General features: G+C 53.1%; 1 protein-coding gene across 6 annotated transcripts in view; it reads right to left on the minus strand.

Moving 5' to 3' along the window:
• The window catches only part of ZFHX3 (zinc finger homeobox 3), a 1,230,042-nt gene that overhangs the window by 166,510 nt on the left and 1,038,361 nt on the right, over positions 1-25,171 (minus strand). For 5 of the 6 annotated variants that reach the window (XM_075939761.1, XM_075939759.1, XM_075939760.1 and 2 more), the window contains 2 exons: positions 16,574-19,344; positions 12,277-12,773 (listed from right to left, as the gene is read on the minus strand). In XM_075939761.1, the coding sequence (XP_075795876.1) occupies positions 12,277-12,773; positions 16,574-19,298 (3,222 nt within the window). In that variant the 5' untranslated portion in view covers positions 19,299-19,344. The remainder of the gene's footprint in view (positions 1-12,276; positions 12,774-16,573; positions 19,345-25,171) is intronic. The other variant, XM_075939764.1, reaches the window with a different exon arrangement.

Consider the following 25,171-nt stretch of genomic DNA (forward strand, 5'->3'; position numbering starts at 1 on the left):
ATATAGATCAGTTCATACTGCACAAGAAGTGTCCAAAGGAGACAGTCTGGCCTGAATTTTTAAATACATCTGCAGAATTGAGCAAGTACTTTTGCCCTCTAATTTCATTCAGTCCCAAACCCTGCAAAGGGGCAAACCCCAGGACATGCTGCTGATCCCATAGGAAGGTATTTCTGTATTACAACATGAAATCCAGACATCTATTTTACTGCAAAGACAGCAGAGCAGGATGGCACAGAGCGTGCAGGCCCACGGATTAGGTTGCCGAAGCATTAAAAGGGATACTGTGTGTTACCTGTTTTGTAATTCCTCCGTGAGTCCCCAGGGGAATCCAACTGTAATGTGTTCATTGAAGGGCTGGTGTATCTGGGCTGTCTGGGCGAGTTTTCCTTAGACTTGGGCAGAGGCTGCAATGGTTTTTACCAGCAGCAACATACCATTCTGAGGCAGATGGAGGAGAATGTGGGACCCAGCATGCATTGGGGTGCATGAGGGTTACTGGCCCCCAGCTCTAGTATTTGCACTCACCCAAGAGCATGATGTAAGGTACCTGCTGAAAGCCTCATCATCAGAACCTTTGGGACACATGGGGACCCCAAGCAAGGAGTACAGACTGCCCCCGCCGCATGCTCCAGAACACTTGGACTTACAGTGAATCAACGCTAAGAAGGGAATTTATTCCCCACAGCTGGCTTTCATTTGTGCAAATGGGGGGGTTGCGACTGAAGAGCGAGGAACGGGAGGACTTCCAAAACATCGGTTCCTACAAGCGCCAATGACTTTAGTGGGGAACGGATGTATCCTGGGATGACAGAGCAGAGCCGCCCTGCACATGAGTGTGTGCGTGCTCGTAAGTCCTTGCCGTTCAAGGCAGGCCGCCCAGAAGCGACATTCCTCAAGCCAAGTTCTACAGGACAGGAGTGGGAGTCGCTCTTCTTTCTGGCTGGCCACTGAGTGCCGCTGGGCAGTGTAATCAGAGCCAGGTAAGGCCCAGGATCTCCCAGCAACAAGGGGAGGGCACAATAGCTGGTGGTGGGCGAGCCTCTGTTGATGAACGAGACAAGCTTTCAAGCCACAGAGCTCTTCTTCTGGCCTGGGAAAGGCACTCAGACAGTGTCACAGCTACACACCAGGCCCAACAACTAGCTTAGTATACGTAGTTAGCAGATTCTCAGGGCCGTCCCTAGGGGCCCTGGGTCAACCTCCCCTTCCCCAAGCCCAGGCCCAGGCCAACTGCCTGGCCTTCTCTGGCCCCGAGCCCGGGGGAGGAGCAGAGGTCGGGCCCCACTGCACTCACCATGGTGGTGAGAGCCAGAGGAGCGGAGCGACTTGGTTGGGAGAGGGTGGCACCATGGCGCAGGCTACTGCAAGCGTCATTCTCCTTCCTGGGTCCTGCTGCCGCAGGAAGGGGGGGAGGAGACCCCTTTGCGCTGCCCATCGCTAGGACTCCTGGTAACCCTGCCCCCGTCACGTAGCTCTGGGGAGAGGGCTTTGTGGAACCGATACAAAGGAGGCAGGAGGGGCGGAGCAGGGGCAGGCCTTCGATGAAGATGTGGAACATGGCCAAGCAGAGGGTTGCCAGTCCCTCCCCCCCCAGTAATTGCCCAGGCTGCACCAGCTCTGTCCCATCCATAGGACGTTTGGGGCAGCCACCTCAGGGCCCCTCTAACCTTGAGGCCCAGCGCAGCCACCCCGAACCAGGATGGATCTGCACATTCTAGGGGACCATTCAATGAGAAGCGGCCCATCAGCAGGTGTGTGGTCACACCATAACAAGGGGGCAGAGGTTGGGGGGTAACCGATGGTTGTAATAAGCCATAAATCCAGTGTCTTCAGCCAGCAATTGTTAGTGTCCAGCAAAGTCATGAAGTGAAGTCCCCAGGCTCACCTTGCGCAAGCGTCCTGCAGGTTCCTTGTGAGGAGGACCGACAGGTCAGATGCAGAGTGACCACTCTGAAATGGTCACCCATAAGTGGCAGGAGCCTTTTGTCGTCTCGTTTCCTGTGTGAGTTCGTTTGAGAGCATGGTCCGCAGGGTTAGTGTCTGTTCCGGCAGGACCCGGGGATGTTTTGGGTACCATGCCCCAGTCCATAGCAAGCCGATGCACTTAGCGCTCTCCCAGATGACAGAGTATCAGCTGGACCAGCCAGAAGCAGAGTCAGCTGAGAGGCGCCAGACACCATTCTAAAACCGAAATGCTATCAAGATGCCCTTGGGTAGATGATCAGAGATGTCCAATTCAGCAAAAGGCGTCTGAGGCCACGCAGTGCCAGGATGATGCTAAACGCACACAAGGTATTTTTGGAGAAGGGCAAAAGTAGATTGCCAAGCTTTTGAGAACTGGGCAGCAGAGGAAAGGAGATTGAATAAATAATGGCCTGCGTTCAAAGCTATTCAGTCCCTTTCATCCCAAACTGGACTTCCCGGGGGTTAGGCCCAAGCAAGCTAAAAGTAAAACATCCTCAGCCAAGAAGAAGATCTGAGAAGGGAGGAATATTATGAGACTGCAACTCCATGCCCAGACCTGGAGACAGTAGTAGGAGATGTGCTCCGGGACTCGGACACCTCTGTCGACGTACCCGTGTGGAAGAGACTGATAAAGAAACTGTGGCGGGCGTGCTGCGAGACCCGATGGCAGCACCCAAGCATCGCAGGTGGGCCGCAGAACCCATCAGCATTACCACAGCCCTTCAGCCAGGCATGGGCTCCCGGGAGCTCAGGTCAGAGCAGGCCATGGCGGAAAAGCCCACTCCACTAGGACGGAAGTTTGTTTGCAGGAGCAGGCTGGTCCAGCTCTCAGTTTGGTGTAGTCAGAAGCTTGCTCTCAATTTTGAAACTGTCTCCAGTCCCTGAGGCCTGTTTCTGCTCAGAAGCTTAGTCTGGGCTAAGGGAGTTCACGACAGAGGCTCTTCTCCCTCCAGCCTGCCTCTGGGATTAACACGCAGCTGATGGACGGTGCAGGCAGGCATTGTAGTTCCAATGGCACATGTAGCTAATTCTGGCCCAGGTCCAACTTGGGAAATTACTCTCTGCAGCCATAAAAGTCCTTTGCAGGTAACTGGAGAGTTTTTCCTAGCTGCTTGTTCTTAACCTGGACTGCTGTGGGTTGCAATATGAAATCACTGTTCAAGTGAAGCTACTACTTGTTTGCAAGGAACTAGAGGGTGAAGTAATAAGTTTTACTGGACCAGCTTCTCTTGGTGAAAGATAAGCTTTGGAGCGCCACCGAGGAGTTCTTCAGGGAAAGCATTTGCAAAGCATTTTGAATTCTTTGGGATCAGACTCAGTACGGAGGAAAAAGCTGGTTTATGGTGATGCAAGAAAGGATGTTCTTAACAGAAGTGCCGATTGCAAACTATGCAAGTGTGAGAACAAGTGTTGAAAGGCGAGGATGCTGGGACTCTAGTTTTTCATAGAATCACAGAATACTAGAACTGGAAGGGACCTCGAGAGGCCATCGAGTGCAGTCCCTGCCCTCATGGCAGGACCCAGTACTGTCCAGACCATCCCTGATAGACATTTATCTAACCTACTCTTCAATATCTCCACAGGTGGGGATTCCACAACCACCCTGGGCAATTTATTCCAGTGTTTAACCACCCTGACAAGAAGGAAGTTTTTCCTAATGTCCAACCTAAACCTCCCCTGCTGCAGTTTAAGCCCATTGCTTCTATCATCAGAGGCCAAGGAGAACAATTTTAGATACTTGAAAACTGTTATCATGTCCCCCTCAGTCTTCTCTTTTCTAAACTAAACAAGCCCAGTTCTTTCAGTCTTCCCTCATAGCTCCTGTTCTCTAGACCTTTCATCATTCTTGTTGCTCTTCTCTGGACCTTCTCCAGTTCCCCACATCTTTCTGAAACGTGGGGCCCAGCACTATACTCCAAATGGGGGCCAATCAGCGCAGACTAGAACGGAAGAATGACTTCCCATGCCTGGCTCACCACACGCCTGTCCATGGCGTTCTTCTCGGGCAGGCTCTTATTTCACAGCCATCCGGGTGGGACTGTCCCCACTGAGGCATGCAGGAGCTCAACTGCCCTACGTTGGCTGTTGATAAAAGTGAAAACGAAGCCAGCTAAATTAAAATGGGGTGTGAGCCCCACAAGCTGCAGAGGCAGGGAGCCCCTGCGGCCGCCCCGTACTTCTAGCAGAAAACAATGGCGTTACAAACACGGGAAAAGGGGGACGCCCAAAGTCTCAGGAGAGTGTGGAACTGTCGGTACAGGTGACCTCTTACACAGAGAGCCTCTGAGTGTGACCCCTCCCGCCTACACATTGAAAAGGGGGGAGTTCATGGAGCTCAGTCCCACAGAGCTGACAGCCTGCAGTCCCCATATAACCATGTTGTGACCCCCTAAGAGGGCACAACCCCCCGGCTGATTCCCCACGCCTGAGGTCCTTCTCCTCTTTATTATACACAGGCCATGGGGATCAGCTATTCACACACAACCTGCGACAGCACCTGGACTCCAGAGCTTCCCCACCACGAGAACAGCATCGCTGGGCCTGCTTCTTTCCTCCCGGCCTGTCTCTGCTCTGAGCAGACGGGCCTGGGCTGACGCAGGGAGAACCGCACCACAGCGTCTACAATGGACATGACAATCCAGTGGTAATGCCACAGGCACCAATGACACGTGTCCTCCTCCCAAGGCACAGGCACTGCGGGCTGAGCTGCATAGTGCTGCGTACAGCCAGCGTGACGTGAAAGGAGGCCCCCTCGCCAGCTCATCCATCCCAGGATAATCCCGACGGCAAGCACCCGGACACGCCGTTACTGACAAACATGCTTTGCTGCGGCTCCTCCTCTGCTCCCAGCCCAGGCTCTGGCTCTCGCCCAACTCCTTACAGGCCGTCAGAGAGCTTACTGTGCTCCCTGCCTCGGCTCCGGCTCTAGTGGACTCATTCTCCCAGCGAAACCTGTATGTGCACCTTCTGGACAAGAGAATCCGGTCTCGGCTCAGCCTCTCCCCTAGCAAAGGTGCCCATACACAGGCCTCTTTGTTTATGAGAAACGGCCATGCAGGGTACAGCAGCAGTCAAAAGAGCAAACACTGCTAGGAATCATTAACAAAGGGAGAGCGTAAGACAGAACTTCATATTGCTGCTGTATAAAACCATAGGACACCCACATCTTGAATACTGCGTACAGGCCTCAAAAAAAATTACCTTGGTATTGGAAAGTTCAGAAAAGGATAACAAAAATTATTAGGGATTTGGAATAGCTGACATATGAAGAGAGATTTAAGAAGTCTGGGACTTTTAAGCTTAGAAAAGAAGAGACTAAGGGGGGATATAATAAAGCTTTACAAAAGTGATTAAGGAAAAGTTATTTATTTATTCCCACAATATAAGAACCAAATGAAATTAATAGGCAGCAGGTTTAAAACAAACAAAAGGATGTTTCTCTTCAGGCAACACACAGTCAACCTGTGGAACTCCTTGCCAGAGCAAGTTGTGAAGACCAGGACTTTAACAGGGTTCAGAAAAGAGCTAGATAACTTTATGGAGGTTGGGTCCATCAATGGCCTTGGCCCAGTCTGGCCGCTCCCATGTGCTGTCACTGCAATGGATTGGGATAGGTCTTTGCTTCTCCCCTAGTGATGGGATCCTTATTGGACTCTCATGTGTGAAGCGCATGGGCCAGGTCAGTATCTGCCTGCTGGGGATAACACTGTCCAAGGGAAACCACCAACCAAAAAGCGAACTGCAGCAAGCCAGGGACTGTCCTATGGTGCACTGCCCTGGGATTAAGCCAGCTCCATGCTTCCCTTGGAGGGGCTGTGCATGAGCCCATCTGTCACACAAGGGCCTGAATGTCTGTGGGGACCCCAGAGAAAGCAGGTGATGAAGAGCTACATTCCTTTGTGTCGGGGGGAAGAGGCTGGTGGGGGTTGGGAGATCGAGTTCCTTTTATTATGTTTTACAGCAGTGGTGGGCAGCTAGCGGCCCACTGGGGTTCCCCGCACGGCCCACGGGACACTTTGCTTACCACTGCCCATGCGCAGGCCTTCCGCTGGTCCCCATCCCACACTGCTACAGTCACACACCCAGCAATAAAGGGCATGTGAAGGGAGGGGCGCGCTGGCCGCACGCAACAATGGCAGAGCCGTGCGCTCCCCCTGCATCCAATCCAGGTGCTGCTATGGCTCTCTCGACACCCCCCACAGATTGTAGGTGTGCAAGCGCGGTTACCAAAATGACCTAAATCCTGATATCCTAGCCGTCTAGGTTGCCTATCGCTGATTTACAGCTTTCCTTCCCGTGCCCTTCCCGCGACAGCTGCTTGGCCAGTGATGCTATAGAGCAAATATACTAACGAACAAAGAAGGAAATCCATTTTCATCAAACACTCCTCCCCAGGATCTCTAGGGCCCTTTCTAGTCAGCCCCAAATGCCCCTCCTGCACCTAGTTAAACAGCCCTGCCCCAGAACCAGGAAACGTCTCTCCCATTTCCAGATGAGCTAAATCCCCCTGCCACATTTCACGGGAAAGCCAAACCTGAATGGCTTTGCCATCGTCTGAATTAGAACTCGGACACGCTGCTCTTTCGGTCTGTAGATCTCAAAGCACTGAAAGAAAAGGAGACTTACCGCCCCCATGTTACAGAAAAAAACCAGCAAGCAAATGGTCTGGTAGCACTTTATAGACTAAGAAAACATGTAGACGGGATCACGAGCTTTGGTGGGCACAGCCGGAGTTAACTCCCGTCATCTGAAGAGGTGGGCTGTGCCCATGAAATCTCGTGATCCCGTCTACATGTTTTCTTAGTCTATAAAGTGTTACCAGACCGTTTGCTTGCTGGGTTTTTTTCTGTAACAGACTAACTCAGCTACATATTACAGAGCTAGGAAACGATCTGCCCAAGCTAATGGAGCAAGCAGTGGCTGAGCTTGGAATGGTCTCTCGACTCCCCGCCCCCAGCTTCTCCTCTAAACCTCGCTGCTTCTACCAGCAGTGAAATATGTCGTCGAGCCACTCAAGATTAGGGCTGGCAGAGTCCTCAGCACTCATCAAATCCAGCCCCCTGCCCAAAGCAAGATCAATCCCAACGAAATCGTCCCAGCCAGGACTTTGTCAAGCTGGGACTTAGAAACCTCTAGGGATGGAGATTCCACCCCCTCCCTAGGAAACCCAGCCCACTCAAATCGCCCCTCACTCTTCTGTAGACTAAGTCCAGCTCCCTCAGCCTCCCCTCAGAAGTCATTTGCTCCAGCCCCTCATCATTTTTGTTGCCCTCTGCTGGACTCTCTCTAATTGGTCCACATCTTTTTTTGTAACAGGGGCCTCAAATTGGACACAACACACCAGATGTAGCCACATCAGTGCCAAATAAAGGGGAATAATCACTTCCCTCAATCTGCTGGCGATGCTCCTACTAGTGCACCCCAATATGTTTTTAGCTTTCTTGGCTACCAGGGCACACTGCTGACTCATCCACTGTCACCCCCAGGTCCTTTTCTGCAGAACTGCTGCTTAGCCAGTCGGCCCCCCGCCTGTAACAATGCTTGGGATTCTTCCCTCCCGAGGGCAGGACTCGGCACTTGTCCTTGTTGAACCTCTTGCACTTGTCAGATTTCTTTTGACCCAATTCTCCAATGTGTTTAGGTCACTCTGGCCCCTATCCCTGCCCTCCAGAGCATCTACCTCTCCCCCTAGCTTAGTGTCATCTGTGAACTTGCTGAGGGTGCAATCCATCCCCTCGTCCAGGTCATTCGTAAAGATGTTGAACAGAACTGGCCCCAGGACCAACCCCGGGGGCACTCCACTTGATACCAGCTGCCAAACAGACATCGAGCCGTTGATCACTACCCATCAAGTCCAACCATCTAGCCATCTTTCTAGCCACCTTACAGTCCATTCAGCTAATCCACACTTTAACTTGCTGTCAAGAATAGTGCAGGAGACCGACCGTATCAAAAGCTTTGCTAAAGTCAAAGCATATCACGTCCACCACCTTCCCTATGTCCAAAGAGCCTGTTACCTTGGCTGGTCAGGCATGACTTGCCTTTGGTGAATCCCTGTTGACTGTCCCTGGTCACCTTCCTCTAGAAGTGTTTCAAAATGGATTCCTCGAGAACCTGCTCCATTACTTTTCTGAGGTGGAGGTGAGGCTGGCCAATCTGTCATTTCCTGAATTCTCCTTTCTCTCTCTCTCTCTCTCTCTCTCTTTTAAGACAAGCATTTTGTTTGCCTTTCTCCAATCATCAGGGACCTCCCCGATCAAAGTCAATGACCATTGGCTATGCAATCACATCAACGAACTCCCTCAGCACCCTCGGATGCATTAGATCTCACCCCATGGGTGCGTGTACGTGCAGCTTTTCTACATAGTCCTCAACCCGTTCTTTCCCCATTGAGGGCTGCCCACCTCCTCCCCATACTGTGCTGCCCAGTGCAGCAGTCAGGGTGCTGACCTTGTCTGTGAAGACAGAGGCAAAAAAGAAAGCTTTGAGTACTTTGGCTTTTCCCACATCACCTGTCACTAGGCTGCCCTCCCCAGTAAGGGTCCCACACTGTTCCTGATCCTTCTCCTGATGCTGTAGAAACCCTTCTTGTTATTCTTCACATCCCTTGCTAGCTGCAACTCCGGTTGGGCTTTGGCCTTGCTGATTACACCCCTGCAGGCTCGAGCAACGGTTTTATGCTCCTCCCTGGTTATCTGTCCAAGATTCCACTTCTTGTCAGCTTCCTTCTTGTGTGTAAGCTCGCTAAAGATCTTGCTTAAGCCACGCTGCACACTACCACATCTGCTATTCTCGCTCACATGCCATATTCTGTTCACCTCCTGGACCAGCACGTCCACCTCATGCCACTCAGAACTGAAACAAGTCCTTACGACAATAGAGGCCCTTTCTGGGTAATTTGTCTGGCAATATGAAAATATACTGAAAAGGCCATGAGCACACACGCTCCGCCCTGCTCCCAGGATTTCAGCCCTAGCCCTGCTTTGACCACACAGAGGGGGACAAGCTGGGCGAGGTGGTCAGATCTCCCTGAGTTTAACAACGTGAGGAACTCCAAGCCCCGCATTCACCAATGGTGCAGAAGGGGGGCTGGGCTGAAGGCACTGGGAAATACTGAACCGTGGGAAGAGGTGGCATGAGAATGCACCCCACCCTCTACAGAGCCCCAGACGCATGGCAGGACAGGACTCAGGCTTGTCAAGCTGCTGACTAACGAGGTCTCAGAATCACATTTTCTAGCTCTGCCACTTGCTGCTGAAGTGGCTCTTGGGCAACCCAAGTGGCCAATAACGTGATTTAAAAAGGAAACGGCAAAGAGGCCGAGTAAGGAGGATTGTGCGCGATAAGCTTCATACACTCTCTCACCCAGGCAGCATCTGGAGAGGATTTTCTCCAGCAGACAGGGAAGAACTCGATTACATCCAGTTAACTGTGCTCTAAACTGATTATGCATGTGCCAGGCTAATGGATTACATTAGCAAGAGGAAAAATAACATCCAATCAATCTCAATTACTGCAGACCACACCAAGGGCTGAGAGAAGAGAGGAGAAACTGGTCCATGAACTGCTCCCCTCCCACTTCGACTTCGCCCTTCCCCGCCTCCATGGCACTGCGACCACTTCAAAGCATGGAAAGTGTGAGCCAAGGACCTCAGTGAGCGTCCCTGCCTCTCCGCAGCCACGCTCTCCCTGGAACGAACCCGGGGCTCCGACTCCCTGGGAATCTCCCCTTTCACTGGAGAGCACAATCCAACTAAGGAAGAAGAGCAACAGGACATGCAGGATTCACAGTGCAAATGGCTGGGTACCAATGCAATGAATTCCATCCAACAGTTCAAGGATTGCGTGCTAGGGACGTAACCGTGGAGTCGATTAACCGATAAGCAAAAACGTCTCAGTTAATGCCATAGGTCACACACATTCCCCACCCCACCTTGCCAGTAAACGTTTCAGCAGGCTGGCCAGCAGCCGGGTCAGTCCTGGCTCATGCTGGATCCAGGACCTACCCCCACTGCGGCTCTGCATTTAAAGTGTAGTAGGAGCCAGGCGGGCAGCCCGGCTCAGTTCTGGCTCACGCCAGGTCCGGGAGCTCAGAGCTCCCCTAGACAGGGGTTGCTGCTGCCTCTTTATCAGAGGCAGCAGCACAGGGCGACAGGCAGCTGGTCTGAGAGGTGAGCCGCGTGGAGTGGCAGGGGGCTCCTCAGGAGTGGGGCCGGAGCGCACTGGCTGCCACCCTTAGGGACGATAGAATAGTCGAGTAACAATAAGAATTCAGGCGGTTACTCGACTATTTAATTAACTGCTATTTGACTTCCCTACTGCGTGGCTACACTAGCAGATAGACTATCCACGTGCTGTGCGCGCGACTGGTAGAGGCCTGTGTTCAGTATTTTGATACCAAGCTAGTATCTGTTCTCTCTCGCTACGATATTTCACTGGAATTCTACCTTTAAGACACACCAGATAGTGACGATTCTACAAAGCACTCAGGGCTGAATCTAACCAGTGTCCCTAAGAATGAATTCCTTGGCCTGTCTGGGGAAGGCACTTCTCCAGCCTTTCCATATATTCCCCACGCCCCTTCTTCATTTCTCATTTTCCCTGTTTGGGCTGGGTCTGAGGGAGAAAGCCAGTGCCCCCACTGACTCTCTCAAGGCAGCACAACAGAGCCAGAGCGTTTGAACCAGGGATTTTTGCAGCCTGTCACCACTGTCTTGTCCTCACACAACACCCCTCACCCCCACAATCTAAAGAGACTATTGTAAGTTGAAATCATGATGCCTGGTGCACAAGTGTGAATTGTGAAGACACACCACTCGATCCAGACTTCCTCTCCCCGCTCCTCTGGATTTCTCCTGCTCCCACTCTCACCCCAAATTCCCTCCTACCCATACCCTGGCTTCTCAGACTTTCCTAAACCAGGGCTCTGGAAAGCGGAGCGATTGGCGCGAGCGCCGCTATTTCCAGAGGAAGCGGTGCGATGCCTCACTAGTTGCAGTGACACCGATAACAGTGCTGTTCCCAGGAGCCCAAGTCACATCTGCTGGGCTTCCATGACCAGGAGCTTCCTAGAGCATGCCCCGCGAACACTAGCCAAAGCTCCCGCTGCCCTAGCCCAGCAACGCTGTTCTGCCCTCCTGCCGCTTTCCACCCCCACGGAAATCGCTGGAGCCGTCCATTTCCTAGAACAACCCACGATGTTCCAAACCGCCCGTTTCCTCATGGGACTCTGACACAGGGAGAGACGCCAAGTTCTGAACCCACCCAACACGGGAGAGTTCCATCCAGGCAGCAAAAAGGCATGACAGGGCACATGAGCCCTCCTAGCCTAATCCAACTGTGCAGATCCTTCTGCGGCTACAGGCAGAGGAAGGGAAAGGGGCAAAGAAGAACCGAGCCAAGTGAGAAGACAGCGAGAGACAGAGCATGTGTGAGCAGGAGGGATGCGAAGAGAGGCTGCTTAGATTTATGGCGGTTTGTACCTGATTGTTCATACTAAAGCCATTATGGGATGATTAGAGAAAAAGGTGAAGCTTTAAGTCCAGTGAAAAATCAATAAAAACGTCTGGAGTAATTCTGCTGCGGGAGTGAAAGGACTATTTACTGTATCCGGAGCTCCTCTTGGGTTACAGCCTGCAGGGCTCGGGGCGGGGGAAAGGAGAGCGTCACGAGGCAGGAAAGGAAAAGATGGTGACAGAAGGGACAGCAAACAAGGCAAAAGCCAAGAGCACCGTCATGGAGCAAGGGGGAAGGTGACAGGGCTGAAAGGCATCAGCCTAGGAAAGCTGCCAGTGTGACCGTGCCAATGTAGCTAGCAATCAAACTGGTCCTCCCTCCTTTCCAGCCCTCCCCAGCCACAGAACAAAAGAACCAGGGCACCAGCCACTTCCTTGGCTCTGCAAAGGCATTCTGCAGGCTCGCTGCCTGGCCTTCCTTTGCCAGTGGCTTGCAGGGCTGCGCGATCGGGCAGAAGGCAAAGGCTGGCTAGCAGAGCCCCTGCTGAGGCCAGCGGGGAGAAATGGCTTGCTGGGATGCCCTTGGAATCATGGCCTCTGATTCTGGGTGTGCAAGGGGACACCCTTTAAAGGGACCTCGTGTTCAGAGGACAGGTGCGCAGCCCCACGTGGTGCCTCAAGGTGGGCACAGCAGGACCTCCCCTTTGGAAAGGCTCGGCGGAGGGCAGTGGGATCCACTGAGCTGGGGTCAAGCCCCCGGGGGCACCAGATGGAATGGGATTAAATCCACCCTCACCCCGGCTCAGAATTGCTCCCTCCCTTCGCCCGGGGCTCTGGGGAAAGCAAGCCTTACCTTGTAGAGCTTGAGGCTGCCCTCGTGCCGGGAGTTCACCGTGTGCAGACGCAGCTTCTCCAGACTGTTGGTGTAATAGTCACAGGCATTGCACTTCAGGTGCACGGGGTTCCCGATGGCCACGCACTTCAGCCGCCACTCGTTGGCCTTGCCGCCCTCCTTGATGTGCGCCACCAGCTGGTACTTCTGCACGTGCTTATCGGTTTTGCAGTGGAGCTGGAAATTGGCCTTGAGCTGCGTGTTGTAGCGGCACAGCTTGCACTGGTAGGAGTCGCCCATCACGGCCTTCCACTCGTCCTCCGGGAGGCTGCGCTCCATGCTCATGTGCAGCCCCAGCATGTCCAGGTTGTCGGTCGTGAACTTGTTGCACACAGCACACTGGAAGAGCTTCAGTGACGGGTCATTGGTTTGGGTGAAGCTCTCGCCCAGGTTCATTAGCTCCTCGGACACCAGCTGCCCGCCCCCCAGCCGCATGTCCAGGGGGATCTCTCCACCCACTGCACAAAGGAGAGAGAAAAAACACAAACGTCAGAGATGCGGGAGTCCGTGCCTGCCATGACAGGAGCACAGCAGCCCATTCATTCCCCGGCAGGCCCCCTAACGTGCCCACCAGCTCCTCCGTCAGAAGCAACACAGTAATCCTCCTTACCCTGCCCATTCCTCTGCCCTGCTGGTATCCCGGGCCAGGCCCAAGAGGGGCCAGCTGACTGATTCCACAGCCACTGAGCCCAGAGCAGAACAGGTCCCCTGCTGCCCAGCCCCCGGGCCAGGAGCACAGCAGGCCTTTGCCAACCAGAGAGAACATGAAGGTGCCTCCCAACAGACTTTAGGAGGAGGAGTCTCCTGAAACCGATTTGACACTCCCCACTTGCTGGCTCCATCTCTCTTGTGGTCACCTCTCACGTATTCGCTTCTGGTGGCAAGGACACCGGGCAGAGACAAGAACAGGCTTGCACGGGTCTCCAAAGCCAGCTCCTGCTGCATACAAGACTCTTTGGCCAGGGTGCACTGCACACGCAGGGGCTTAGGACGTCCTGCTGCAGCAGCACCAGAAGGAACTCATTTCTGCAACTAGCAAGAGCAGAAGGCCGAAGCTTGCGGAAAGCGCCATGCTCTTAGCGGTAAGCCCAGCACTTGTCCAAAACAAACATTCGGAACGGTAGCTGCTCAAGGAAGGTACTGGCCTGGGAGAGCTGATGGCCAACGAAAGGACGACAGCTAATAACTGGGGCAATACAAGCGTGCGTGTGTGTCAGGGAAAGAGGCAGCAGGACGCATGCTTTCTCTCTCGCTCTGTCATCTCCCCGCTCTTCAAATTATCCCTGACCCAGCTAAACCAAGAGCTGACCTCCAGTCACTTATAGTAAATTAATACAGCAAGCTCTTATTTATCTCGTTAGAAAGGCTTGAGGATGTGGAAGGAGGGAAGACTCCTCTCCGTTACCTGGGATCTCATGCTGAAGCAAAGAGCCCAACCACCAGTCTCCATGGTGGAGCTTACGTCTCGTTCCTCTCCCCACACTGCAGCTACTCTGGGTTTGGTTTCTCCCCCTTGGGCAATTAGCCCGGACGGTGTCCCAGCTCAGCTTAAGGGGTTATTTTTATGTCTGATTAGCCTTCGAGTCCCCAGATACTCAAAAGAGAGATTTTGTTCCTTAATTTGCCTTTCTAGGCTAGCGGTCATTTGCTGCAGCCAGCCGGCCCTGGGAGCGGTCCGAACGGGCTGAGCCGTGGGCGGCCTGCGCAGGGCCCAGAGACCCACGCAGACCTGGCCTACGCGATGCTCCGGGAGGGGTTTTCCGTGCCGCGTGCGCGCTGCCTCTCTTCCCTGCCAGAGGGACGGCTACTCCTCTGGCCAGGGAAGAGCACTGGAGCCTTGAGTCCCATCAGGTGCCAGGCCCAGGTAACTGGAGCAGGAGCCCGGTGTACAGGGAGCACCTACAGTGCCCAGAGACAGGAGAGAAGGCCAGGCAGCTTGCACACGCCAGGCCCGCACACAGCAGGAGCCTTTCCCAGTCTAGCTACTTCTGTCATCCCCAGCTCCAGTCTGGTCCCTCTCCTGCCAGGCCAATTCTGTGTTCCCCAGGACACCTGCTAGTGCGCGAGCCACTCGCATAGGCTACCTCGGCTTCCTTGGAAAATCTTTCCACAGACCATCCCCAGCCAGGCCGCTCTTCCTGGCCTGCGCCCGAGCCTCTCTCCGGAGCTACCCAGCCCCGCCGCGGCCCACAGGGAGGAGCTGGGCTAATGTTCTGCTCAAACCCACGAGCAGCTCTGGGAGGCAAGGCAGGGAAGGGCAGAACGCCCCCTGCCCCACTGCCTAAGCAACCACCGCAATCGGGGGGCAGGCAGCAAATGCAGGCAGGGAAGAGGACTGAGGAAGCGAGAGGGGAGGGGTTTACAAGGCAGCCATCCAGAACAAAGCCTCTCGGACAGACCCAATGTACCCTCACAGTGCTTATGGACAAGGGAAGGGACTCTACCCTGCCACTCCCAGCTCGGGCTGTGGCCAGGAGTCCTAAGGCCATGAAGTACACCAGGCCCACACCACTTCCTGAATGAGCCCACACTTTCCAAAGGCTTGCTCTCAGCTGGAGTCACGCAGGAAGGAGAGAACAGCCACTGGCTCTCAGGAACACTGCCCCGGGGCTTTAGGAGGGCAGGCTGGGGACCCCAAGAACACGCCGGCTTCTCATACAGTTCGCAATGTCACCAAACTACACTAGCAATCAGCAGACATTCTACTAGCAACCCTGAGCCATTTAGGAACAGTCACAGCAAAGACAAACCCAGTGTCGTCTCCTTCAAGGACGCAAATGGGCTTGCTTTGTAGCGTCTTCCATTCCACGGTTTTCCTTTGCTTTGCTTTTGTGGGGAGCTGGGTCCTCTCCCTGCTCTCAGACAGGCACCTACACTTTAAGCTCATCACGTCCCTCAGCGTGGCAATTAGCTGCACGTGAGTCTGGGGGCCCGCAACACAGTGCCTTAGGAGCCTCTCCAGTCTCAATGGGTGAGAAGATGACTAGGGCTGGAGTTAGGGGAAAGAGGTCAGGTCACAGGAAGGGAGGTAAAGCAGGTGCTCTCCTTGCCTGTGCAATTTCTTAACGCAGCATCCAGTGAGCGGTTCTAGTGAACCGGGGTGCACAGGAAGCGGTATTGCAAACATCACGGACCCTTGCCAGCGCAGACACGGAGGAGTTCTACTCTGTGGCACTGGTTCCTATGGGACTGGCGAAAGGAAGCTCAAGCACATGGATGTAATGCATACCGTGTGCGCTACAGCCAGGGTTCCAGGACAGGAAGGTACAGCTGTGCCCTTTCATCGACTCTAGCAGCACTGCAGGCTTTCAAGAAGAGATTTCGTCTGTCATTCCAAATTCTAACTTGATTCTTACATAGCAAATTTCCTCAGGGAAGGAACTATATCCTTACTGCTGTCCTGAACAGCCCCAATTGTGATGTCAACACGCAGGTTGTGTGTGTATAACTACGTCAATGCAGCCTCGTTTTCAGGTTAAAAGCATCATTAATATGCCTGTTCAGAGAACATGCTGTGCAACTGACAAGCCCCCTTCCAAATAAAGGGATCACATCCCTTCCCTGTACCAGTCAGCCTTTGCCCAGCCGTCCCTATCCCGACAACGCTCAGCCGAGCTTTGCCTTTCAGTGTCAAGCCAGCATCCGCCGCAAGAGTCTCTGCTCGCCCCTTCACCAAGCAAAGCTCTCACTCGCTCACCAAGCATCTATCCCAGCCGCCAATCACGTTCACCTGACCTGTATCTAGATTTCATTTCTTCAGAGCCACATCCCAGAGCCATTTGAGCAACATCTACCTTCATCAATACACCCTCGCCGGCAAGCCTCAGAGCTCCCCGATTCTCACCAAGCCCCGCCCTCCCTTCAATAGTATGCCTAACCCTCTCCAAACCCAGGAGGGGTCTACGGTGCCCTTGCTCTGGATCCTGGAGGACTCTTAACAATCACATCCGCGATATTCACCCACTGCATCCCCTCTTAGTGGCTTCACTCTTTCCATATTCAGTTCATCCACACGGTGTCCTGAAGTTCACAAGAAACACACAGGCACATAAGAGGGTGCCAAGATTTTCTGAAGATGAGAAAAGTTAGGGTGAGAATGGGGCTCATTGCACTGCATACTCTTGCGTGGAAGGCTACAGACATTTCAGAATAGGAGTGGGAAAAACAGATGGGGATGGATAGCACCCCATCCACCCACACAGCCCTCCCTCCACCCCGCCCCAAACACAGCAGCAGAAACAGGACATTTCAACCTCACCTAGCGTTGGAGCCATAGTTGCCATAGGGTTGGTGGGATCCAGCTGGTAGGCACCCATCATGAACTGGGCATCAGAGGAAGTGCTGTCCATCTTCAGGTTGGGCAGGTTCATGTTTTGTGCCAAGTAGTACTGGTACAGCTCGGCCTCAGCTGGGGAGGGCAGGCTACCAAGGCCCAAATGCCGGTTATGTTGGATTTGGGTCATGTTCTGCTGGAGCAGCATCATATTGTGCATGTGCTTCTCACTGGTCATGTGGATGCGAAGGTTCCTAGCGACGTTGGTTTCATAGTCACACACCTCACACCGCCAGGTGGGTTTGGTTTTTGGTTTGGTGGGGGAGGGGGCCCCACAGGTGCTACCAATGTTTGCTGCCGCAGCCGCTGCCGCTGCCGCAGCCGCTGCCGCTGCCCCGGCAGTGTGACTGAAGACTTGCTCCCCCCCTCCATTCTGCAGGTTTTGCATGTTGTTGAGATGCTTGTCGGACTGCATATGAATACTGAGGTTGCCTTTGGTAGTAGTGGAGTAGTTACAGACCTCACAGCGAAAAGGCTTGTAACCACAAGTGTAGCTCTCGCCCCGTGCCAAGCGGGGGTGCGGCTGCCCGCTCTTGCAGTACACACACGAGCCGCCTGGCTCGGGGTGCTTCTCCTTCATGTGCGCCTCAAGCGTCTGCTGGTATTTGTAGTGCCAATTGCACTTGGGACACTTGAGCGTCTTGCACGAGTTGCGCGAGTGCATCATGGTCATGTGGCCACCCAGTGACCGTGAGGAGCCCAAGACGGTGTCACACTTTGGGCACTCCACGCCACTCCCCGAGGGGCATTCCCCACCCCCAAGCTCACAGAGGGGACCAGCGTGCTGGTGATGGGAGAGGTAGCTCCCGTCCTCGCCCTCTGCACTCTCATTTGGTTCTGGTGCTGTGGCATTGTCTTTACTGGCACTTTCATCGATGAAGTCCAACCTCCTGCTGCCCTCTGCCACGCTGGCTCCACCACCCTCATTGTTAAAGCTTAAATGATTCCTCCTGTTTGCACCATCAAAGACAAAGGAAGAAGCAGAATTAGAACTCGAAGAAGCCGTGCCCCTCGACAGGGTCTGGAGCACGTTAGGCATTAAGGGAGAGTTAGAAATGCTTTGGTTTGAGAGAGCAGGGTCCTTTTTGCTGCTGCTACCTGCCACAGCCCCAGACTCTTCAAGGGGCCTATCTTCCAATTCATCCTCCAACTCGCTTGGAAACAGTCCTTTGCAACCCTCATCATCTTCCTCCTCCTCCTCCTCCTCCTCTTCCTCCTCTTCTTCCTCCTCCTCCTCCTCCTCCACATCCTCCTCCTCCTCCTCTTCCTCCATCTCCTCAGCTGGCTCTGCCTTTTCTGAGAGGCTGTCCTGGTCACCCATTTCTTGCTTCTCACTGTCGGCTGCCCTGGAGTCTTTCCCCTCAGAGGATTTGGTAGGGCTGGAAGCCAGCGGGCCCAGGGGGACTGAGGTAATTGGGGTTTTCAGAGCCGAGCTGGTCAGCCCACCAAGGTTCAAGAGGGCACCAGGCGCCAAGAGGCCTGACTGTGGCTGCTCTGCTCCACTGGCAGTGCCAGCCTGGAGAGCCTCTTCCCCCTCCATGCGAATGCCACTGAATTTACCATAAAAGCTGTGTCCAGGGCCTATGAGGTTAGCTGCTGAAACTAAAGGGTGTGGAAAGTTTTTGGTTTTTGGTTCCAGAAAACTTACAAGGGGTTCCTTGTCTTTGCCTATCCCTTGGATGATAGCGGAGATGTTCTTATTGCTAAGAATTTTCCGCTCCTCCTCACTCAGAGTCATTCGATGGTCATGCACTGCATGGGTCACAAACGAGCGGACATACCCAAAGGAGAGCTTGCACAAGAAACACATCAGTATGGGCTTCCTCTTCCCATAGAGCACAAAGCCATCAAACGTGGACAGGTCCACATTGTTGGGAACATCTTTGGATACACAGGAGCTTTTGGCAGAACCATCGCTGTTCAGGTAATCCTTGTTGCTTTTGTGCCGCACATCAAAAACGCGGAAGCTGTGCAAGACGGGGCTGATGCCCGTCAGGGCTGAGGTATTCGGGAAGGGCTGGTCTGAGCTCTCAAACCATTTCCCGAAGGATGAGGCTATGTGGAAAGTGTTAATGATCTGTGGGTACACGGGTGCAGCAGAGGAAGGTTCTCCTGGTTTGCCCCCAGCATTGGGTAGAGAGTTCAGAACGAACGAAGGGAGAGCCCCGTTGCCACTGCCACAGGCTCCCCCACTTTGGATCAACTGGCTGACGCTTTCAACAATGTACGCTGAGCCATCTGGCTGGTAGACTATTTCTCCAGCCAGGTTCTCCACATCACTCTCCTCCTCCCCCTCCTCACTGGTATCGCTCCCACTTTCCTCCCTCAGGGGAAGAGGTGGGCGGGCACCGGGGCAATGGTGCTCCATGTAGGTCTGTAAACTGGCGAAGGAGGCCAAGCATTCGTTGCAGCTGACCTCTTTGCTAGTGGACTCAGCGTTGGGGCCAGCTGAGTTGGTGCTGTCTGGAATGCGCTCATTAAAGGGGACCCTCAGGCTGTCTAGGGCCCCATGGTTTTCGGTTGTGGACTGCTCCATGCTACTGGGTTTGTCAGGGAGGTGGGTGCTCTTGAGTTCAGTCCATTGCTGGTGCTGAGGGATGCCACACCCATTGTCCTTCCCAGGGATGACAGGCGAGTCACAGCCTTCCATGGTAAGGCCTGCATGGAGCTTTCATTGCACCCACTACGGCTCGTACCTAAAGGCACAGAGAGAGGGGGGAGACAGAAAGAAAGAGAAAGGCGAGTGAGTTAGAGAAGGCACACATAGCACAGTCACGACAACACACAGCGCACCCCCAGAGCAGCAAAGGCCCTGGCGGGGAAACGGTGCCCCATTACACTCCGGAAAGGAAATGAGGATAACGCAAAGGGTCTGAGGCCAGGGAGAACCACTGCGGGGTGTTGGGCCGAAAGAGCACTAAAACCAGTTCCTCTCTGCAGAAGGAAAAGGCGGCCTTGCCCCTCTCTTGCTACTCGGTGGCGGAGGGAGGAAAAGGAAGAGTCAAGCCAGCGGCCCAGGGAATGGCCAGAGGTGTGGTGAGCCCATCACAGACTAGTAACTGCCCTGCGTTTCTAAGGAGCTTGGGCTCTTTTGTAGAACAATTCCATTTAAGTCCATTTTAAAACCAGAAAAGCCCTGGAGTGGAAACAGAACGGAGAAACCACTGAAATCCGTAAGGAACAGCTGCACCATTAAACCACCGCAGAGCTCAGACTCTCCTCCCTCCCCGGGGAGTCACACACAGCACGCGATTCCTGACCTCAGCGGTCCTGGTAAGCGCGAGAACGATCGCTGGGCCCTCCACACATCCACAAAGACCCAGACCAATCCCCAAGGTCCTCACACTCGCAGGGCGCTTCCGCTCTCCAGGACTGAGCTGCTTGGACACCTAGGTGGTCAGTCAGCCACACATGTAGCACTATTACACCCTGAAATGACGTGAGAACGTAGAAACTGCCAAGCAGGTCAAATCCAGGGTCTGTTTTGACCAGTATCCTGGGTTGGGGCTAATTCCAGTTGCTCAGAGGAGGCAACAAACCCCTATGTGAACAGCCTGCCCCTGGGTACAGCTTCTTTTCAACCCTCCTGAGTTCAGGGTTGGCGTATGCTCTGAAGCGTGAGAATTTACACCACACCCATTTCTGTCTGTTGTCCTTGTCAGCTGTACGTGGCTAATTCTTTTTGAATCCTATTAAGACCTTGGTCTCGGTGATAGTTTGTGGCAATGAGTTCAGCAGGTTAATCATGCATTATTAAAAACATGATTTCCCTTTGTTTTAAACATGCTACCCTCCAATTTCATTGGGCACCCTCTCCTGCTTACACGATGTAAAGAGGAATAATGGAAAGGCTAAATGCCCCCTCTAGAGCATCAAAGAGTAAATGATGGGACAAAGGGCAATCAGATGACAGGGAACACCTTCTCCAAGACAAATGGACTGATCTCTCTCACTCCCACACAGGCGCGACAGGGAATCCCTTTGGATTCCGGTATTATACTGCTTCACATAACGTTCTGTCAGCTTGGACTGGAAACTGGTCACAAGACGCAGTGACAGTGAAAGAGATGGCTGCTCCCAACTTCTCCCTCAAGTTCATTTGAACGGCCCTTCCCAAACTGACACCTCACCATGGCAACCCCAGCTATGGGCAATGCAGGCCCCAGTCTGTAAATGAAGGAGAGGACACGGCAATCCAACGCGGAGACACGCGCGTGCCTTGCAGCATTTCACAGAGTTAACTGTGCTAGCTCTAAGCAGGTCTTACAATCCCTTTACCGCACGTGCATCAGTACAGAGCACTGGGTGTGCTGGGCGTGGATCGGTGCATCCTACCACGCCCTACTCTAGAGATCCCTCCGGGCGCTGTCCATTAGCCCCTTCTCGCTAAACCTGCCTGTTGTTCAAAACCAGTGGTCATTAAACCCTTCTTGCACTGATGACTCTCAGAGTTATCTCGCTTCTTTGGACAAGTCTCCTTAGACATCCCTTCACGGATTGCCAGCTGGCAACTCAACTCTACTTGCCCCAAGCAACATGACCTTCCTCTCCCAACTCCCATCAGTCACCACCACCTCTCTCCTCCTCACTCGGCACCCAAAACTCGACTTCTCTCTAGGCCCACACATTCGAGCAGTGTAAATCCTACCACCACTTTCTGTTCAACAGCTTTAAGGGTCAGTTTTATCTATAAAACGCACCCAAGGCCCTCAATAGCTCACGTCTTTACTATTCAATCCATCTCCTTTCTGTCTTTAACACAGGCCACCTCATCGATGCAAAATGCTGCTGGAGAAGTCACCGTACTGGCTTGTCATTTCAGCCATGCCCCCATACATTCCTTTGTATTTTGGCACAGGTCCCTTCCCTACCGTATCAAACAAAATACTTGGCCGGATGCTGACGGTTCTTCATGAGCTACCCACTTCTCACCTCCAATGCTCCTGAACCTCCAACCCCCATCCCTGGGCTGCAGCTGTCAGCCACAATTACCAATTGGACGCTTTTTCCAACAAGCATCTTGGTGCTCTCTCCCAAGAGGCCTGCCACTGATTCATGGAGATGTACCCTGGAGAAACCCACCGCAGCAGCACCTCATCCCCTGTCCTTGGAATCCAAGTACAGCACGAGACCGGCAAACCCTAGATGAGGCAGCTGGCGTCCAGTGGCTGCTGCATACTCTATCACCCATGTCTCACTATCACCTTGTGATCCCACAATCTGCCCACCCACAGGTGGTCTCGTCTTCAAGCTCTTTGGGCCAGGGAGAGTCTCTTTGGTACATACGTACACAAGGTGCCAAGCACAACAAGGCATTAGCCCTGGACCAGGGCCACTAGACAGGACCACAATGCAAACAGCCCCCAAAACTGACTGACAAACAGCAGGAGCTTGCTGTGGGATATGGCGGCCAATCCCCATTTTTGATGGTGTAAAGAGGCATCACCCCACAGATCACAAGCTCATCGGACTAGAATGGACCTCAGGAGATCATCAAGTCCAGTCCCCTGCCCTCATGGCAGGACCAAGCACCATCTAAGACCATCCCTGACAGGTGTCTGTCTAACCTGGTCTTTAACATCTCCAGTGACAGAGATTCCACAACTTCCCTGGGCAACTTATTCCAGTGCTTAATCACCCTGACAGGCAGGCAGTTTTTTCTAATGTCCAACCTAAACCTCCCTTGCTGCAGTTTAAGTCCCTTGATTCTTGTCCTGTCCTCAGAGACCAAGGAGAACAATTTTTCTCCCTCCTCCTTGTTACATCCTTTTAGATACTTGAAAGTGGTTATGTCTGAGTCTTCTCTTTTCTAGACTAAACCCCAATTCTTTCAATCTTCCTTCATAAATCATGTTTTCCAAACCTTTAGTATTTTTGTTGCTCTTCTCTGGATCTTCTCCAGTTTCTCCACATCTTTCCTGAAGTGTGGTGCCCAAAACTGCACATAAGACTCCAATTGAGGCCTAATCAGCGCAGAGCAGAGCGGAAGAATGACTTCTCGTGTCTTGCTCACAATACTCCTATTAATCATGCATCCCATGCTTTTATTTATTTATTTATTTGCGACCGTCACACTGTTGACCCTGTCTGGAAGTTCCACCTTCTGGCCTGCCGCTGGCTAGCTGTTTGATCATGTTCACTCCCCAAAGCTCTCTGATTTGGGTGGGGGGGAAGGACTCTCTGTATCTGCCTAAAATCTTCCAGCCTCTACAAAGGTAGCTGGGAAGCCATCGTCAGTAATCTCTTGGGAATCAAAGTCAGTCTGTGAAAGATTTATTTTGTTTGTAATGTGCATACAGACGATCATTCCCATTAACGCAATATTACTCTCTTAAACGAGAGTTAAAGTAGCAGGGACAGAACTAAAATAAGGAAACAGTTGGCCTCTTAAATATTTAAAGCCAAGGAATAGAGCCGTTCCAAATTCTAGACTCTTTCTGGGAATGCATCTGATTGGCTGGAAGATGCCTGATTGACAGCTTGGGCCAAAAGGGTTAGCAGGGCCAATGGGGTGGGAGGGTTAACAGCCTGATTGTAAAATCAATGTCATAAATGCTTGGTAAGTTACAGAAACATGCGGGAAGAGGAGGCCGCGATTGATAAAGGACTGCGGCTTTGATGCTGCACAGGGGACTTGTTTATTGACAGACAAGCCAATCTCTTCTCCAAGCCAAGCCAGGCCAGAGAAACCTGCAAGCATTTACCAATTAATTGGTGGGCTTTGCTGCCTGTGAGTTGCTCCCCACTCCATCCCACCCCCCAGCCAGTTAACCAGCTAAGGAGATGCTGCTTAAAGAATTCCCTTCCTTTTGCCTTTGGTTTTCTGAATTTTGGAAGGCTGCTAGTGAGACATTCCTGAGCCACAATGCCCTGAATGTAGCATTTCCATTGGCCCTGAACAGGTCTTTGTCCTCTCTGTTCTGTGATTGGGAACGCTCTTGCCCTCTCCTTTCAGCCCCAAGAACAGACCAACTTTCCTGGGCTGGGACCAAGAAAGAACAGGTACAGAGAGCTGCCCAGTCCCATACGAACTGCTGAGTTCAGCTCTTTCTCTGAGTTGCCTATTTAAAGCTAACTGGGGAGGTCCTCATACTAGGTCACTATTGGGGTCTTGGGTCTTCTTCTAGGCCCAGACCTAACCCATCTGCCACCTCTGGCTGACAAGGAGCACAGGCAACAAGATGTACAAAGACCGCAGAGCCCTCCTGCAGACGCAGCTTTTGGACGTTTTCTAAGCCTCTGACAGTTCTCTCCCCTCCTCTTGTTTATCAGCCAGTCAATAAGGAAAGGTCGTTCTTACTTAAGGAGGCAGAAGTCAACTCGTCAGGTCGATCAGCACTCTTGTCTGTAAACACGGGTTCCCATAAAATCAATGAGGTTCAGTCAGTGAGAGAACAGTGTGAGAACCCAAGGGTCCCCTGTGCTGTCACACACTGCACAGGGAGCTGAATTAAACCGCTGGCCTCTTCTCTCCGCTGCGTCACAGAAACCTCACAACTAGCCTTCAGGCTTTGGCCACCCTCAGCTCTGTCAGCCACACACCTGAGTCTAGCCCTCCCTGGCCCGATGTTCTCCCTCTTACATCTCTGCAGCTCAAGGCCTCCCAGAACGCTGACGGGGCGTGTCTGGGGATTAGAGGTGAGGAATTATGGGGCAGCAGCTTCAGCCACAAGAACAGCAAACCCTTGTTTCTAGGCCTAAACCTCAGGCAGGCTTAGGCCTAGTACAACACTCAAATGGATACTAAAGTGACACTAAAAATGCTTCTGGTACTTCACCAAGCGCCTCCACTAACCACAAAAGTTCCTTCGGCAGCCCCTTGCCTGTCCAGAACGTGCCGTTAATCCCAGCTTCTCACTGGGTGATTTCAGACAGCGCTCACTCCAGGCCCGTACCTGGAGGGGGGGGGCGTTCACCCCGTGCCCCCTCCCCCAGTAAGCATGCTCCAGCCAGCTCGAGCCTCCCTCCCCCGTGCTCTGACCAGCAGAGAAGGCTGGGGCATTTCCCCACTTACTTGGGGGGACACCAGGGGGTGCAGTCATACCCTTGTGGAACACATTTACAAAGCCCCCCCGAAATTCCTGCATACAGGCCTGCTTTCCCCCCCGAATCCACCTCCCCCCCAAAATGATGCTTCCTGCAATATTTCCACCACTCGCAGCTGGTACGAAGCCAGCTTCCTTCACCGTGCTTCAGCAGAGAGCTGACCTCTGGGGCCGGGTCTGGTACTCCGGCTGCCACAACCCTGGAGGCAGAGAATGGGAACGGGAAGGAGGAGGGGTTCCTACTGTTGCCCAAGCTTCCCGAGAATTAAATACGAACAGCCGTGCTGTGTAATTTTAAATTGTTAATTAGCACAGGGTTAATTAGGCGGCCCTTTCACAAGAGGCTGTTTGGCAGTAAACCAAGCCTGGGAGCAATGAGAAAGGAGAGACAGCGAGGGGCCGTTCTCTACCAATCCATGGCCCCCAGGACAAGGGGAGCCGCGTCAGGTGAACACTGGCAGCCGCCTGCCACTGCTGG

Source organism: Pelodiscus sinensis, chromosome 12 (genome assembly GCF_049634645.1).
Source record: "Pelodiscus sinensis isolate JC-2024 chromosome 12, ASM4963464v1, whole genome shotgun sequence".
NCBI lineage: Eukaryota > Metazoa > Chordata > Testudines > Trionychidae > Pelodiscus > Pelodiscus sinensis.